The 13,646-nt window shown below is 32.9% G+C and overlaps 1 protein-coding gene across 2 annotated transcripts in view; it reads right to left on the reverse strand.

The window, feature by feature from the left end:
• The window catches only part of LOC143246924 (intraflagellar transport protein 74 homolog), a 36,695-nt gene continuing 23,049 nt past the window's right edge, over positions 1-13,646 (reverse strand). For both annotated transcript variants that reach the window (XM_076494196.1, XM_076494197.1), the window contains exons 4-10: positions 13,445-13,599; positions 11,452-11,572; positions 8,514-8,639; positions 6,681-7,018; positions 6,161-6,248; positions 4,125-4,310; positions 1-2,490 (exon numbers count right to left, since the gene is read on the reverse strand). In XM_076494196.1, the coding sequence (XP_076350311.1) occupies positions 2,236-2,490; positions 4,125-4,310; positions 6,161-6,248; positions 6,681-7,018; positions 8,514-8,639; positions 11,452-11,572; positions 13,445-13,599 (1,269 nt within the window). In that variant the 3' untranslated portion in view covers positions 1-2,235. The remainder of the gene's footprint in view (positions 2,491-4,124; positions 4,311-6,160; positions 6,249-6,680; positions 7,019-8,513; positions 8,640-11,451; positions 11,573-13,444; positions 13,600-13,646) is intronic.

A 13,646-nucleotide genomic window follows, 5' to 3' on the forward strand; every position in this document is an offset into this window, starting at 1 on the left:
TCAGACAAGCATTTGTTTTTATTATTACCAGTAACAAACTACACATCTGGTTCTGTTGTTACAATTACCACCAACATGTATCATTCGGATAAGCAATTTTTTTTTTTTTTACATACATAACTTGCAAGATGCAGATCTTCTGAGGTGCCCCATGATTAGACCAATATAGATCACAACTAAAATTTAATCCAGTAAGGATCATAAAACAAATTAAATATTCTTACTTATAAAGATTGGAATGTATAGTTTCCTTAGTTGGATACCGTTACAAATAGTTGTGGTTGTCCCAACAATATCTAACAATGTTCGAATATTTGTATTATTTCTCTGTCCACTAACCTAACACTGCAAGGTAATCTTAGTAATAAAAATACAATATAAATATTAACCAATTAAAAATAAACAAATGAAACCTTCTAATCAATGTTACTATTAGTTGGATACCATTACAGATAGTTTTGGTTGTCCCAACATCTAACAACGTTTGAATATTTGTATTATTTCTCTGTCCGCTAAGTTAACACTGCAAGGTAATCTTAATAATATAAATATTAACCAATTAAAAATAGACAAATGAAACCTTCTAATCAATGTTACTGTAAGTAAAAGTAACATTAAATAAAATATTGAGTAAACTTTAATTTCCACAACATTAAGTCATGAGTGATGTTCAATTTAAACTAAGCTTTACATGTCTGGTTCCATAAATCTTAACTTAAAGAAAACTTGCATGATGTTACATCTTCTCATATGGTGATAACACGTATTTTTAATCTACATGGCTTGTGTTTAAGTTTTTTTGAAATATAAGATATTGCTTTCAGCAGACATTTTTAAAACTGAAATTTACCCCTGCTTACGATCAAAGTCAAAAATACCACTCTTGTTAATGGCTGTTGCACAGCATCCTCGCAAATGATTATGTAATAGCTGATACTTCTCTTTCTTTAAAATTACATTTAAATATCACAATAGCATGAACACATAAAATAATGTCCATTAATTAGATACACAAGAAACTAATCTCCAGCCAGAGAAAATGTGACACCACCAGGTGGAACAATTTGTATAGAGTATTCATTACACTATGTAACACAAATTTTGTTCCTGGATAGTATGTGTTATTTCTTAATCACTTATGTTGTAAAAGTACAGAAAATGGCCATTATTCACTTCAAACTTTGCTTTTGTGATCTAGATAATAAAATTTAGAAATTAATCTATTTTGTATGTAAAAACAGGCAAATTTGGACATTTTCATTTACATAAGGTCTGAATAAAACAACATATGAATCAAGATTTACATGTATTTATACTAAAGTTATACAAAAATGTTTACAAGTGAGTAGTTTTTCGAGATTTGCGACTGTAATGTAAATCACTTTCACGTATCATCCTCCAAATATAGTCTCCCATCATGTTTTCTTTATACGCTCCCAGGTCACAAAAGCAAAGTTTGAAGAGAAAAATAGGTATTTTCTATTTACTTTAGGCATAAGGAACTGTGAAATAACACTTTCTGTCCAGGAACAAGTAAAACTTTTGTTACATAGTGTTATTAATCACAAAGCTAGATAATGTGCTGTCTATGAAGTGCTGGTTATTAAGACTAGTTGTTATCTTAGAAACACAGAAAAATACCCAGAATGCAATGAGCTGCGAGGTTTTTAAATCCTAATGTGAAGGTTTCATTGTTATATAACAGAGTGAGATTAACTTGTTTGAAACAATTTTTAAAACATTTTAACAGTAAAATGAAAAAACTGTGATGTTTATTAGAATTTATTTTTTAAGTCAGTGCTAGTATCATTTCCTATTGAAACTAAAGGTATCTATATATATGTTAATGCTACTTACTGTTAACCCTAATTTTAAACTGACCAGAGAAAAGGAAATACATCAGCAGAAACTCTGCTACAGGGACTGACTGTCACTCTTATAACTTGTGACAGCTTAGGACGTACGTAACATTTTGTCATATCCGTGGATTTCAACCTGGATTGCCATTATCAAAATCCATACCACATGGCCAAACTGTGTCCACCAGTAAGTGACCTATTTTTATACTATGTTATACACTATTAATGAATATTATTAATCATTATTTTACAACTTATCACAAATTATACAAAAGTAAATAAGTGAAACACTACCCATGAGATAAATTGGACAAGAAAAGAGCAAACATCTGAAAATATTCTATTAAAATGTGACAAGAGTGACAAAGTTAACAATTCACTGGCCATAGGAACCTTTTGACAGAGAGTTTTGAAGAAGTTTATTATACTCATTAATAAAGCCGAGAACCACTTTCTGGGTCGGACGAAAATCAGTTTCAGCTTTCTTTGTTGCAATGAATTCCTTCATGGCAAAATTATTCTGTTCTTGGTGTTGCCAACGGCGCTCCAAGTTCTTAAGTTGAGTGAACGTCTCGTTGTCATTGAGCTTGCTTTTAAGTTCTTCATACTGACTGCTGGCCTCTGACAAAACCTAAAATGAATGCCAGAAACAGATGTATTTATTGTGGAAGTTTGTTTTCTATGTACCTCACTATAAAGCTTCAGCTTACTAAAACATAGTCAACAAACTTAAATGTCCATCAACTACAAAAGGTTTTGAGCAAACTTATTAACTTTCGTTTTTTTTTTCATGTATCGTTGAAACTAGCTCAAATAAATTAATCAAGTGCTAGTTTCTTTCAGAATGGTTATTTTTAGATAACTGCCCTAATTTTAAACAAATAGACAAAAAAGAAAACAGCTAATCAACTCCACGTGGTAATAACTCTTATTGCCACCAATAATTTTGCTTTTACGCAGAAGTGAATAAATAAATATTCTGGTACAGTAACTAATTGGTATAAAAAGTCATTCATAGACAGTTAAAATGTAGAATGTTGGATGATATTTTGACCTAACGGAAGAGAGAAAAAAACTCTTCTGTTGGAATATAGAATGTTGGATGATATTTTGACCTAACAGAAGAGAGAAAAAACTCTTCTGTTGGAACGTAGAATGTTGGATGATATTTTGACCTAACGGAAGAGAGAAAAAACTCTTCTGTTGGAATGTAGAATGTTGGATGATATTTTGACCTAACAGAAGAAAGAAAAACTCTTCTGTTGGAATGTAGAATGTTGGATGATATTTTGACCTAACGGAAGAGAGAAAAAACTCTTCTGTTGGAATGTAGAATGTTGGATGATATTTTGACCTAACGGAAGAGAGAAAAACTCTTCTGTTGGAATGTAGAATGTTGGATGATATTTTGACCTAACAAAAGAGAGAAAAAACTCTTCTGTTGGAATGTAGAATGTTGGATGATATTTTGACCTAACGGAAGAGAGAAAAACTCTTCTGTTGGAATGTAGAATGTTGGATGATATTTTGACCTAACGGAAGAGAGAAAAAAACTCTTCTGTTGGAATATAGAATGTTGGATGATATTTTGACCTAACAGAAGAGAGAAAAAACTCTTCTGTTGGAACATAGAATGTTGGATGATATTTTGACCTAACGGAAGAGAGAAAAAACTCTTCTGTTGGAATGTAGAATGTTGGATGATATTTTGACCTAACAGAAGAAAGAAAAACCTTCTGTTGGAATGTAGAATGTTGGATGATATTTTGACCTAACGGAAGAGAGAAAAACTCTTCTGTTGGAATGTAGAATGTTGGATGATATTTTGACCTAACGGAAGAGAGAAAAACTCTTCTGTTGGAATGTAGAATGTTGGATGATATTTTGACCTAACAAAAGAGAGAAAAAACTCTTCTGTTGGAATGTAGAATGTTGGATGATATTTTGACCTAACAAAAGAGAGAAAAACTCTTCTGTTGGAATGTAGAATGTTGGATGATATTTTGACCTAACGGAAGAGAGAAAAAACTCTTCTGTTGGAATGTAGAATGTTGGATGATATTTTGACCTAACGGAAGAGAGAAAAACCCTTCTGTTGGAATGTAGAATGTTGGATGATATTTTGACCTAACGGAAGAGAGAAAAACTCTTCTGTTGGAATGTAGAATGTTGGATGATATTTTGACCTAACGGAAGAGAGAAAAACTCTTCTGTCATTAGTTTCTAGCTCTTGATTATTCTAACATTAATTTGAATCTCTCTCACTTTCTTTACGACGTCCCTCTTTGCATGAAGATGCTTTTCTTCTTCGATCAGCCGCTGCCGTCTGTCTTCGGCAGTTAGCTTCAATTGATCCAGGTTACTATAGATTACCATTTCATCTTCCATGGTTTTAATCTTTTCTTTGAGAGTCTCAAGTTCTTGTTGAACCTTGGACTCCAGTTGTTCAATCTACAAACATTAATTTGCTCATATAAAACACAACTTAATCTTCTCTTTCACATTTCAACAATCTTATTAATACAGCTACAACTAACGTATTGCTACTCTACAAATATAGGTTCACCTATCACTAAGTGTAATAGTGCCCAGTGTGTATGGATGGGCTAAGAAAAATATAGCTGCCACATAAAATCTGTTACTCTAACATAATTAGAAATAACTCCTAAAAATCTAGTTGAGTTCAATTTATAAGAATATGTTATTTCCATATTTTACAAAATCTAGTTTTATTTGTGGTCACTAGATAGCAGCACAAAATATTTTTTAATCTTACATGCAGCTCCACACAGGCTTCCTGTGCTAGCCACTCCTGATTTAGTAATAAAAGACTAGAGGAGAAACACCTAATCATCACCATCCCATGCCAAGTCTTGGGCTAATTTTTTACCAATTAATGGTGGGATTGACTGTCACTTTGTAATGTTTTATAGCTGAAAGAGCAACTATGTTTTGTGGGATGGGAATTTAAACCCACAGATAACAAATCAAGCACTCTGACCACCTGGCCATGCCCACAAATTATTCTTATATAAGGACCGTTTGTGACTTTTCATTGCACAAACATGATATCTACCAAAACAATTTTAGTAAAAATAAAGATTTAATTCAAACTAATATTTAGGGTAAAGATATTTACACAACTGATTGATCTATGTATGATTTTTAAAAACACAAGTTTCTTAATTATCAAAACAATACGTTGTGTCGCATTCTACTTTTCTTCAGATTTTCAGTGACATCAAGCATGAAATCTGTATGTATATGCTTCAGTTCCCAGGATTCATGTGATGTCCTCCCCATTAATCAACATTACCTTAGCATGGGGCAGAACTGATTGTATGCATATGTTGGGGTGAAGTTGGAAGGTGTAGATTCTGTAAATGTCCTCTCAATGTTTGTCTAGTGCTCTGCCAACTTTTACCACCCTGGAGGAATCATTACAAGTTCAATGGTCTCAGATTAAAGAAGCTGACAACACAAATATTATGTTAACAACATATATTACCATTAAATTATAAATACAAAAAGAATGTTCACTTCAATGAACTTGTACGAAAAGAAGGGGAAGGACAAGGAATAACATTACGTATGGTGTCAAGATGGTAATGTAAAAATTACAGGAGTAAGGTAGAGGGATAAATACACAATAACTAGCTGGTAAGTACTGAGTTCCCTTTACATGTTTGCAAGCATCAGTCACTGTATGGCAGTATTCAGCTTAAATGACTTTATTCAAATGTGATGTCAGGAAACATTGAAGAATTCAACATTTAGTGATGAATGAAGTCTTCTTGTAAATGTTTGGCTACTCACATGTAATTTTGTGTATTCTTTCTTACCTTCTTTCTGCATGTTTTGTCATTGCCAATCCTGCAACACAATTTTTACGTAAATAAATTTACTACTTGTAGCAAACATAATACATCACTTTAGGAATCCTTGTTAGCTACAGCTAACGTATTACCAATCTACAATTACTAAAATTGTCTTTAATTTCAATACTTTGTGAAATGATTGGTTCAATGTTTTCTCAAGATTAAACACCAACCTCCACTACTGTAAATTAAGCCAGAAACTGCAGTAATGTGTACAGCATTGTAATCTATTGATAACGGTAAGCATGGAGTTGTGAGGAAACCATTTATGATCAGTTTCTTAATAACAAATAATCGTTTACATTAAAAGTACTCCATGATCTATCACTATGATGAAGGTTTATATGTTATAGAAATGTACCTTTGAAAAGATAAGTAAATATGTTAACGAATGGAATAAATAGAAAAATAACTCCACTTTACCTTCTGAAGGTCAAGCCCCAGCTTCTTCTGTTCATGACCTAAAGAAGTCACCGTGGCTCGACTTTTTTCTGTTTCTCCTTCTTTGAACCTGGAATTACAGGAATAAAAATGGGGCATAGCATCACAACCACAGGAGAGAAGGCATTTGTTACAAAATCTCTGGTGAGATTTACAATACCAATCAATTATGAAACAGTGTTACTGAACAGTAGAGAAGGCACTTGTTACAAAATATCTGGTGAGATTTACAACACCAATCAATTATGAAACAGTGTTACTGAACAGGAGAGAAGGCACTTGTTACAAAATCTCTAGTGAGATTTACAATACCAAAATCTCTGGTGGGCCAAAAATTTGCAAACAAAAATATTTTAATGTTGAGGAAAGTCCACATCTGACAATGTTATTTAAGCATGTTTCAATACTTATTTTTTAACGTGTTTAAAGACACTCATTCAATTCTAGACCTAAGAATCCTTGTTAGAGAGATATTCAACAACAACATTCACGAAACACGTACATGAGATCGTCCTTTAACATCGCAAACTCTTGAGGCGAAGGAAGGTGTTGAAAATGCGCAAGTCCGCGACTGATGCGTTCCAGTAACTCAACGATGTCTCTCTCCAGAGCATGCTGGCGATCCTCCTCGGTTTCTTTGGTTTCATCGAAAGACACCAAAAAGTTGTCTATCCCTTCTTCTCTCTTGCGTAACTCTCGATACTTAGTAATGCGTTCACCCTGGTGGTCTTCGAGTTCTTGTTCTAAGTGTGCCAGCTCTTCCTGAGCTCGAGAAATTTTGTCTCGCACTTCGACCGTTTGTCTCTCAATGCTTGCTAACTCTCCATTGTCATCTTTCACCTGTAATACAATTATATATTATCAGTTCTGTAAAAACTACTTGATGGACTTTTGTCTTCTTCAGCTGACCAATGGTCAGTATACGAGTAGTAATTTCTCAACTAACCTAGTGACACTGAAAAAAAAATATCAGGTTAGTTATAAATGTCTTATATCTGAGAAATAAATTTGGTTGTTTTATGTGGACTTACTTCTATTGTTTTAAATCTAATACCTTGAAATTGAAAACCATGAATTTTTCATGACGCATGACTGGTATACATTTTACGTTAGGACACAAAAGATGTTCTTACAATTTGCCCATCTCAAATCTGATTACTCTGAAAGCTACCATTTCAAAAATTGATTCTGATAAGACAATGTGTCTTATGATCTCCTTCTGAAGAATAAAATCTGATACCATGAGATTCATGAAATCTTTCAAAAGAACTGATTCTGATAAGACAACGCTACTTGTGATACATTACTGATGAACTGTTTCTGATAAGACAACGCGACTTGTGATACATTACTGATGAACTGTTTCTGATAAGACAACGTGACTTGTGATACGTTACTGATGAACTGTTTCTGATAAGACAACGTGACTTGTGATACGTTACTGATGAACTGTTTCTGATAAGACAACTGACTTGTGATACGTTACTGATGAACTGTTTCTGATAAGACATGACTTGTGATACGTTACTGATGAACTGTTTCTGATAAGACAACGTGACTTGTGATACGTTACTGATGAACTGTTTCTGATAAGACAATGTGACTTGTGATACGTTACTGATGAACTGACTCTGATAAGACAATCTGACTTGTGATACGTTACTGAAGAACTGTTTCTGATCATCTTTGCAACAGCTGTATAGCATGTTCTAAATTTTTAAAAATGTCAACAACCACTTACAATTAAGAAAAATACTCAACTTTTCTGCTATTCCTTATTAAAAATCTCAAATAAAAAATATTAACAGTTAATGTAACTAAACAAATGTTAGAAACCATAAAATACCCTAGACAAAGTGACAGTTTAATACTGACAGAACATCAGTTAAGCCTAACTGTGAATAAATTATCTTTTATTATTCTATTTTCTACCTACAATAGTACTTTTCTGCTAATTATTAATACTTGATTTAAACCTAAGCCTAATCAAGTGGTCTTTCAACCTCCAATTTTATATGTTTAAGAATTTTTTAAAAGCATCTTTCACTTCATGATTCCTTATTTTAAAGCCTTCAGTTTCCAAAATTTTGGAAACTTTTTTAAACCTCTCCTGACTGTGAGCCTCATTTTCAAATTCTCAAATATTTCCAGGTTTTGGAATACTTTGAAAATCCTTTTCAGAATGCCTAACTTAGAGAGTTAATATCAACTTTGGAACGGGGGTAGTTTGTAAACACTGTACATATGTTTACACTGGGTATGGTAAATGGTGCAAAGTTAAGAAAATTTATGAATCACATATAAACAACAAAAGTTAACATATTTCTCGTTTCACCTGTTTCAAAAGCTTGTCCCATTCCTGCTGTGGAGTGCCCCTCCCTCTTTCTTCTTCTAACAACGTGTCTCGCTTTTCTTCCAATTCACGCAGTTTCTCGTACAAGCTTACAGCTTCTTGTTTCACCTGTCAGGTGAATAAATCATTTATTTGCCTAAACATTTTTTTTAAAACATTGTATCTACAAAGACAACACTCTAGCATTATTTTATTGTTAAACTAAATATCATAAGGGATAAATATTATTAATACTTGATTTAAACCTAAGCCTAATCAAGTGGTCTTTCAACCTCCAATTTTATATGTTTAAGAATTTTTTTAAAAGTATCTTTCACTTCATGATTCCTTATTTTAAAGCCTGTTTCTTTAATGTATTTAAACACTGTTTAAAATGAAACAGTTACTTCACTATAATAACGTACCTCTGGTATTAGAATAAAATAGTCACTTCACTTCAATAATGTACATTATGGAGTTAAATGACCCATTTTCTACTACAAATTCACTGAAAACTACACACACGAAATGTATCCAACCATAAACTGTAAATAACTCATTCTGCTCTAAAACTTCTTCAAATTCTGATATTTTATTACACTGAAGAAAAACTAGTCTATAAGATGACATCACATCAGAAAGATAGCACGACCTTATTGGTTGTGTCCAAATTTTATATAACATGTAGTTTTGTCCTCTTGTCTTACCATCTAGACCTTTTTGTTAAAAACATTTGAATTTATGGATTCAACATTTCTGTCTAAAAACCTCAAAATATCAGTTCAACTAAGTTTTTTTTCTATAGTAAAAAGATTATTTAATAAAAACTATTAATACACTTAAACTTTCACAAGGGTCAAGCACCTGCTGTTGTCATAGCTACAATGTAAATATAATTAAACAAACACAGAAGAACAATAAAATATCGTCAACAATGTGTGAAGGGAATTCATTGTAATGGAAGTAAGCAGGAAGATAAAGTGTATAAGTTAGAGCTTCCAAGTTTCAGCAAAGTTCTAGTTTTAAATGAAAGTTCAATAGGAGATGGTATTTTCGTTACATTCGTTTCATAATAAATGTTGTGTACAAGATATCCAGTGTCCAGTTACATATATTAAAAACCTCAAAGGAAACACAATGGAATTTCTAAACAATATTATGAATTAGCCACAAGATAACATTAGATCTACAAATATTTAAAAATGTTTTTATGAGCAATACTTGCCCTGAACATTTTCTACACATCAACTGACAGATACAACTAAACCTGAAATTACAAATAGCTTCTTTCTCTTGCCTTTTGACTAAACTACGAATCAAGTTCACGTTTTCATGCTTAACTGTTACTTTAAATATGCTGATTCCAGTAAAAGATTCATTTTTATAGTTTCAATCTTGACTGTGTTTTCCAACATTACATTAATTATATCAATATGAATTGCATGTATTGTTATAAAGAATAACCATTTTGTTTTAACATATACATTTTACACAGAATAAAACTTAGTGTGGTAGGAATTTGGATTGAAGGAAGAGAAAACACTGATAGTTCCTACTCTTCCCACCAGGGATGTTCACAAACAAATGTTCCCCTTCAACCTCACACCTGAAAATGTTTTCAAACTGTGATGTTCTTTCCATGGGTTTACTTCTTACAATCGTGAAGTTGTTGGAAAGCTATGCACAGACAGGATGTAAAGATCTTTCCACTGACAGACGTCTACACGGTGTTCGGAAAGTTACTGTGCACTTATATATTAATACTTATATATACATGTTTCAATACAGAATACATTGAAATTATAAACAATGTTGAAAGTGACCCCCATTGGCATCAATACAGGCCTGGATCCTTCTTATTTTGTTTCTGAACACCGCTACCAGTTGCTGGCTTGAAATAGACTAAATAAAACATGATTACAAAACTGCACAGTGACTTTCCGAACACCCTGTACTTCATCATGGTTGGTAGTTTGTACCACTTGAAGATGTTGCACAAGAAAGGACACACACATGGGTCATGACTAGCAAGTCTTGGTTTTAAAATTTAAAGAGATTAAAATTATGACTTACAAAGATTAAGTCTTGAGGTATAGAGACCCTTTCAGGAGGCTGGGACCATGAGGTCTAATGTTCAGAATAATTTAGATGTGAGGGAAACTGGAGCACCTGGACAAAACCCACTTTCACACTGCAGATGCCACACTTTATATAACTTCTAAACTTATTTTAATTGTGTTAGCTTCAGAGTTACTTCTTATTTTCTAAGATTTCTTGCCTCTGAAACACAGTTCTTTGTGTAAGTTTTCATTTTTGAGAGATATTCCTTTCCATAACGTATCATTTGAATTGTAGACACAACAACAACAATCCTTTAAAAAGGCTTAAGGTGAATTAGTGGGTTATAATAATTTGTTTATTGTACTCAATGATTTCTATATTGTACTTAAATAATAAAAAATAACCCTTCCAAAGCTGCTAGGCCTTCCCTGAACCCTGCTCAATAACTAAATATCCTCTCTTCTGCAAATAATTATCCCACCAAACCTAGAATCTTCATGGTGGTTCTCCTCCGAAACCTCTAGAAACTGAACATCTTTTCTTACATGAGGTAACCCACCAATCACAATAATGCAAGAGGGGTTTAACTACCATTAGGGGTGTTAACAAATGACCCCCTTCAACTTGTAAAAAATTATTTCTTATTTTATACAAGAAATTCAGCGCAGAAATAACTTTTTGTCTGTGTGTACATGCAAACAAATCACATCAATTATGTTAAACATTATCTCGTTACACGCGTAAAAACTATCTTTACAGTATTTATTTATCATGCAAAATATGAATCACAGCTAATAATAGCTAGTCATAAATAATTTGTTTTTTAGCTGTGCCACAAGTTAGTTTTCAACTGACTATTGAGACGTTTAGTGAATTTTACCTGTGACATAGCCAACTCATCTTCAAGTGAAGTTTTCTGAGAGTTGAGGCTATCCAACTGTTGTTGAAATCTGCTGAGGTCATTCCTCAAACTCTGGCTGCTTTCTTTCAAACTGCTGAATCTGTTGAGAAAACAAATATTTTCTTCTGCAAACCATGTTTGTCATATTTCACCAAATAACACGTTTCTTTTGAGCAAGTGTTAGAATATTTTTACCTCCAACATCACCATGCTTTAAGATCAGTTAGACCATCTCTTTGTTAGGAAATATCCCTTGACACCCACAACTGATGCAGCAAGGTTGACCAATTAACAAGTATGCAAGTATACAATTTTTGTATACATGCAATCCACCGCCAGACACGTGCTTGTTTAGATATGTTGGGATCTGTTACCAAGGGCTTCTGTTATTGTAGTTAAATAGTGGCTTTTAAACTTCGATTTAAGTAATGAATACCCTCCACTTCTCCAAGTAAAGTCTACCAATAACAACACAATAAACCTTGTGATATCAATAGACCAAACAAATTGTTACAGAATAGGTCTGGTCTACTAATCACAATGCAATAAACCTTGTGATATCAATAGACCAAACAGGTTGTTACAGAATAGGTCTAGTCTACCAATCACAAAACAATAAACCTTGTGATATCAGTAGACCAAACGGGTTGTTACAGAATAGGTCTAGTCTACTAATCACAATACAATAAACCTTGTGATATCAATAGACCAAACAGGTTGTTACAGAATAGGTCTAGTCTACTAATCACAATACAATAAACCTTGTGATATCAATAGACCAAATAGGTTGTTACAGAATAGGTCCAGTCTACTAATCACAATACAATAAACCTTGTGATATCAATAGACAAAACAGGTTGTTATAGAATAGGTCTAGTCTACTAATCACAATACAATAAACCTTGTGATATCAATAGACCAAACAGGTTGTTACAGAATAGGTCTAGTCTACTAATTACAACACAATAAACCTTGTGATATCAATAGACCAAACAGGTTGTTACAGAATAGGTCCAGTCTACTAATCACAATATAATAAACCTTGTGATATCAATAGGCCAAACAGGTTGTTTCAGAACAGGTCTAGTCTACTAATCACAATACAATAAACCTTGTGATATCAATAGACCAACAGGTTGTTACAGAATAGGTCCAGTCTACTAATCACAACACAATAAACCTTGTGATATGAATAGACCAAACAGGTTGTTACAGAATAGGTCTAGTCTACTAATCACAATACAATAAACCTTGTGATATCAATAGACAAAACAGGTTGTTACAGAATAGGTCTAGTCTACTAATCACAATACAATAAACCTTGTGATATCAATAGACCAAACAGGTTGTTACAGAATAGGTCCAGTCTACTAATCACAATACAATAAACCTTGTGATATCAATAGACCAAGTAGTTGTTTCAGAATAGGTCTAGTCTGCTAATCATAATACAATAAACCTTGTGATATCAATAGACCAAGTAGTTGTTTCAGAATAGGTCTAGTCTATTCATCACTACAACACTTCACAAGTAAAGGTCTCTAGTGGAGTCCCACCTGACTGTTTGTACCAGGAAATGGAAGGTATATTTATTTACTTTTACAGAAGCTAATGATCACAATATGAACAACAACTTGACCTTATTGCCTGAACCAATTGTCTCTGGTCCTGTCTGAGTCTAAACTTGCATACTGATTGGTTGAATTGAAAGAAGAAAAACAAACAAGTGGGAGAAAATACTAAATGCCAGATGAAAGTTTTAGTCCCCATAGAAACCAGGATTTCTCGAAACATGGTTTAAAATGGAAAAGTAAAAGTGCTCATACACTTTATGAGTTTTTCTTAATTTTAAATGAAACAATTTTAACTATTAAATAAGATTAACGAAGAACTACAGAGAAAATTGAAGAGCACTAATCATGACTTACTTTGAGATTTTCTGTGCTGTGAATTAATATAAAAAAGAAATTACTTCTGTTTTAATTCTGGTTTCATGGCTGCTATTAAGTTCTCAGCCATATATCTCTCTTGATCGATTTCAGCTTCGAGTTGTCGTACCACAGTTTCTTTAGCCTGCCTTTCTTCGAAGATAACATCAATGCTTTTACTCTCTTGTTCATTTTGAGCCTAAAGAAGAAATTATTCTTTCAGAATTTAAGAAAATAGTAAACAAA

This window comes from Tachypleus tridentatus, chromosome 3 (assembly GCF_004210375.1).
Source record: "Tachypleus tridentatus isolate NWPU-2018 chromosome 3, ASM421037v1, whole genome shotgun sequence".
NCBI classification, from domain to species: domain Eukaryota; kingdom Metazoa; phylum Arthropoda; class Merostomata; order Xiphosura; family Limulidae; genus Tachypleus; species Tachypleus tridentatus.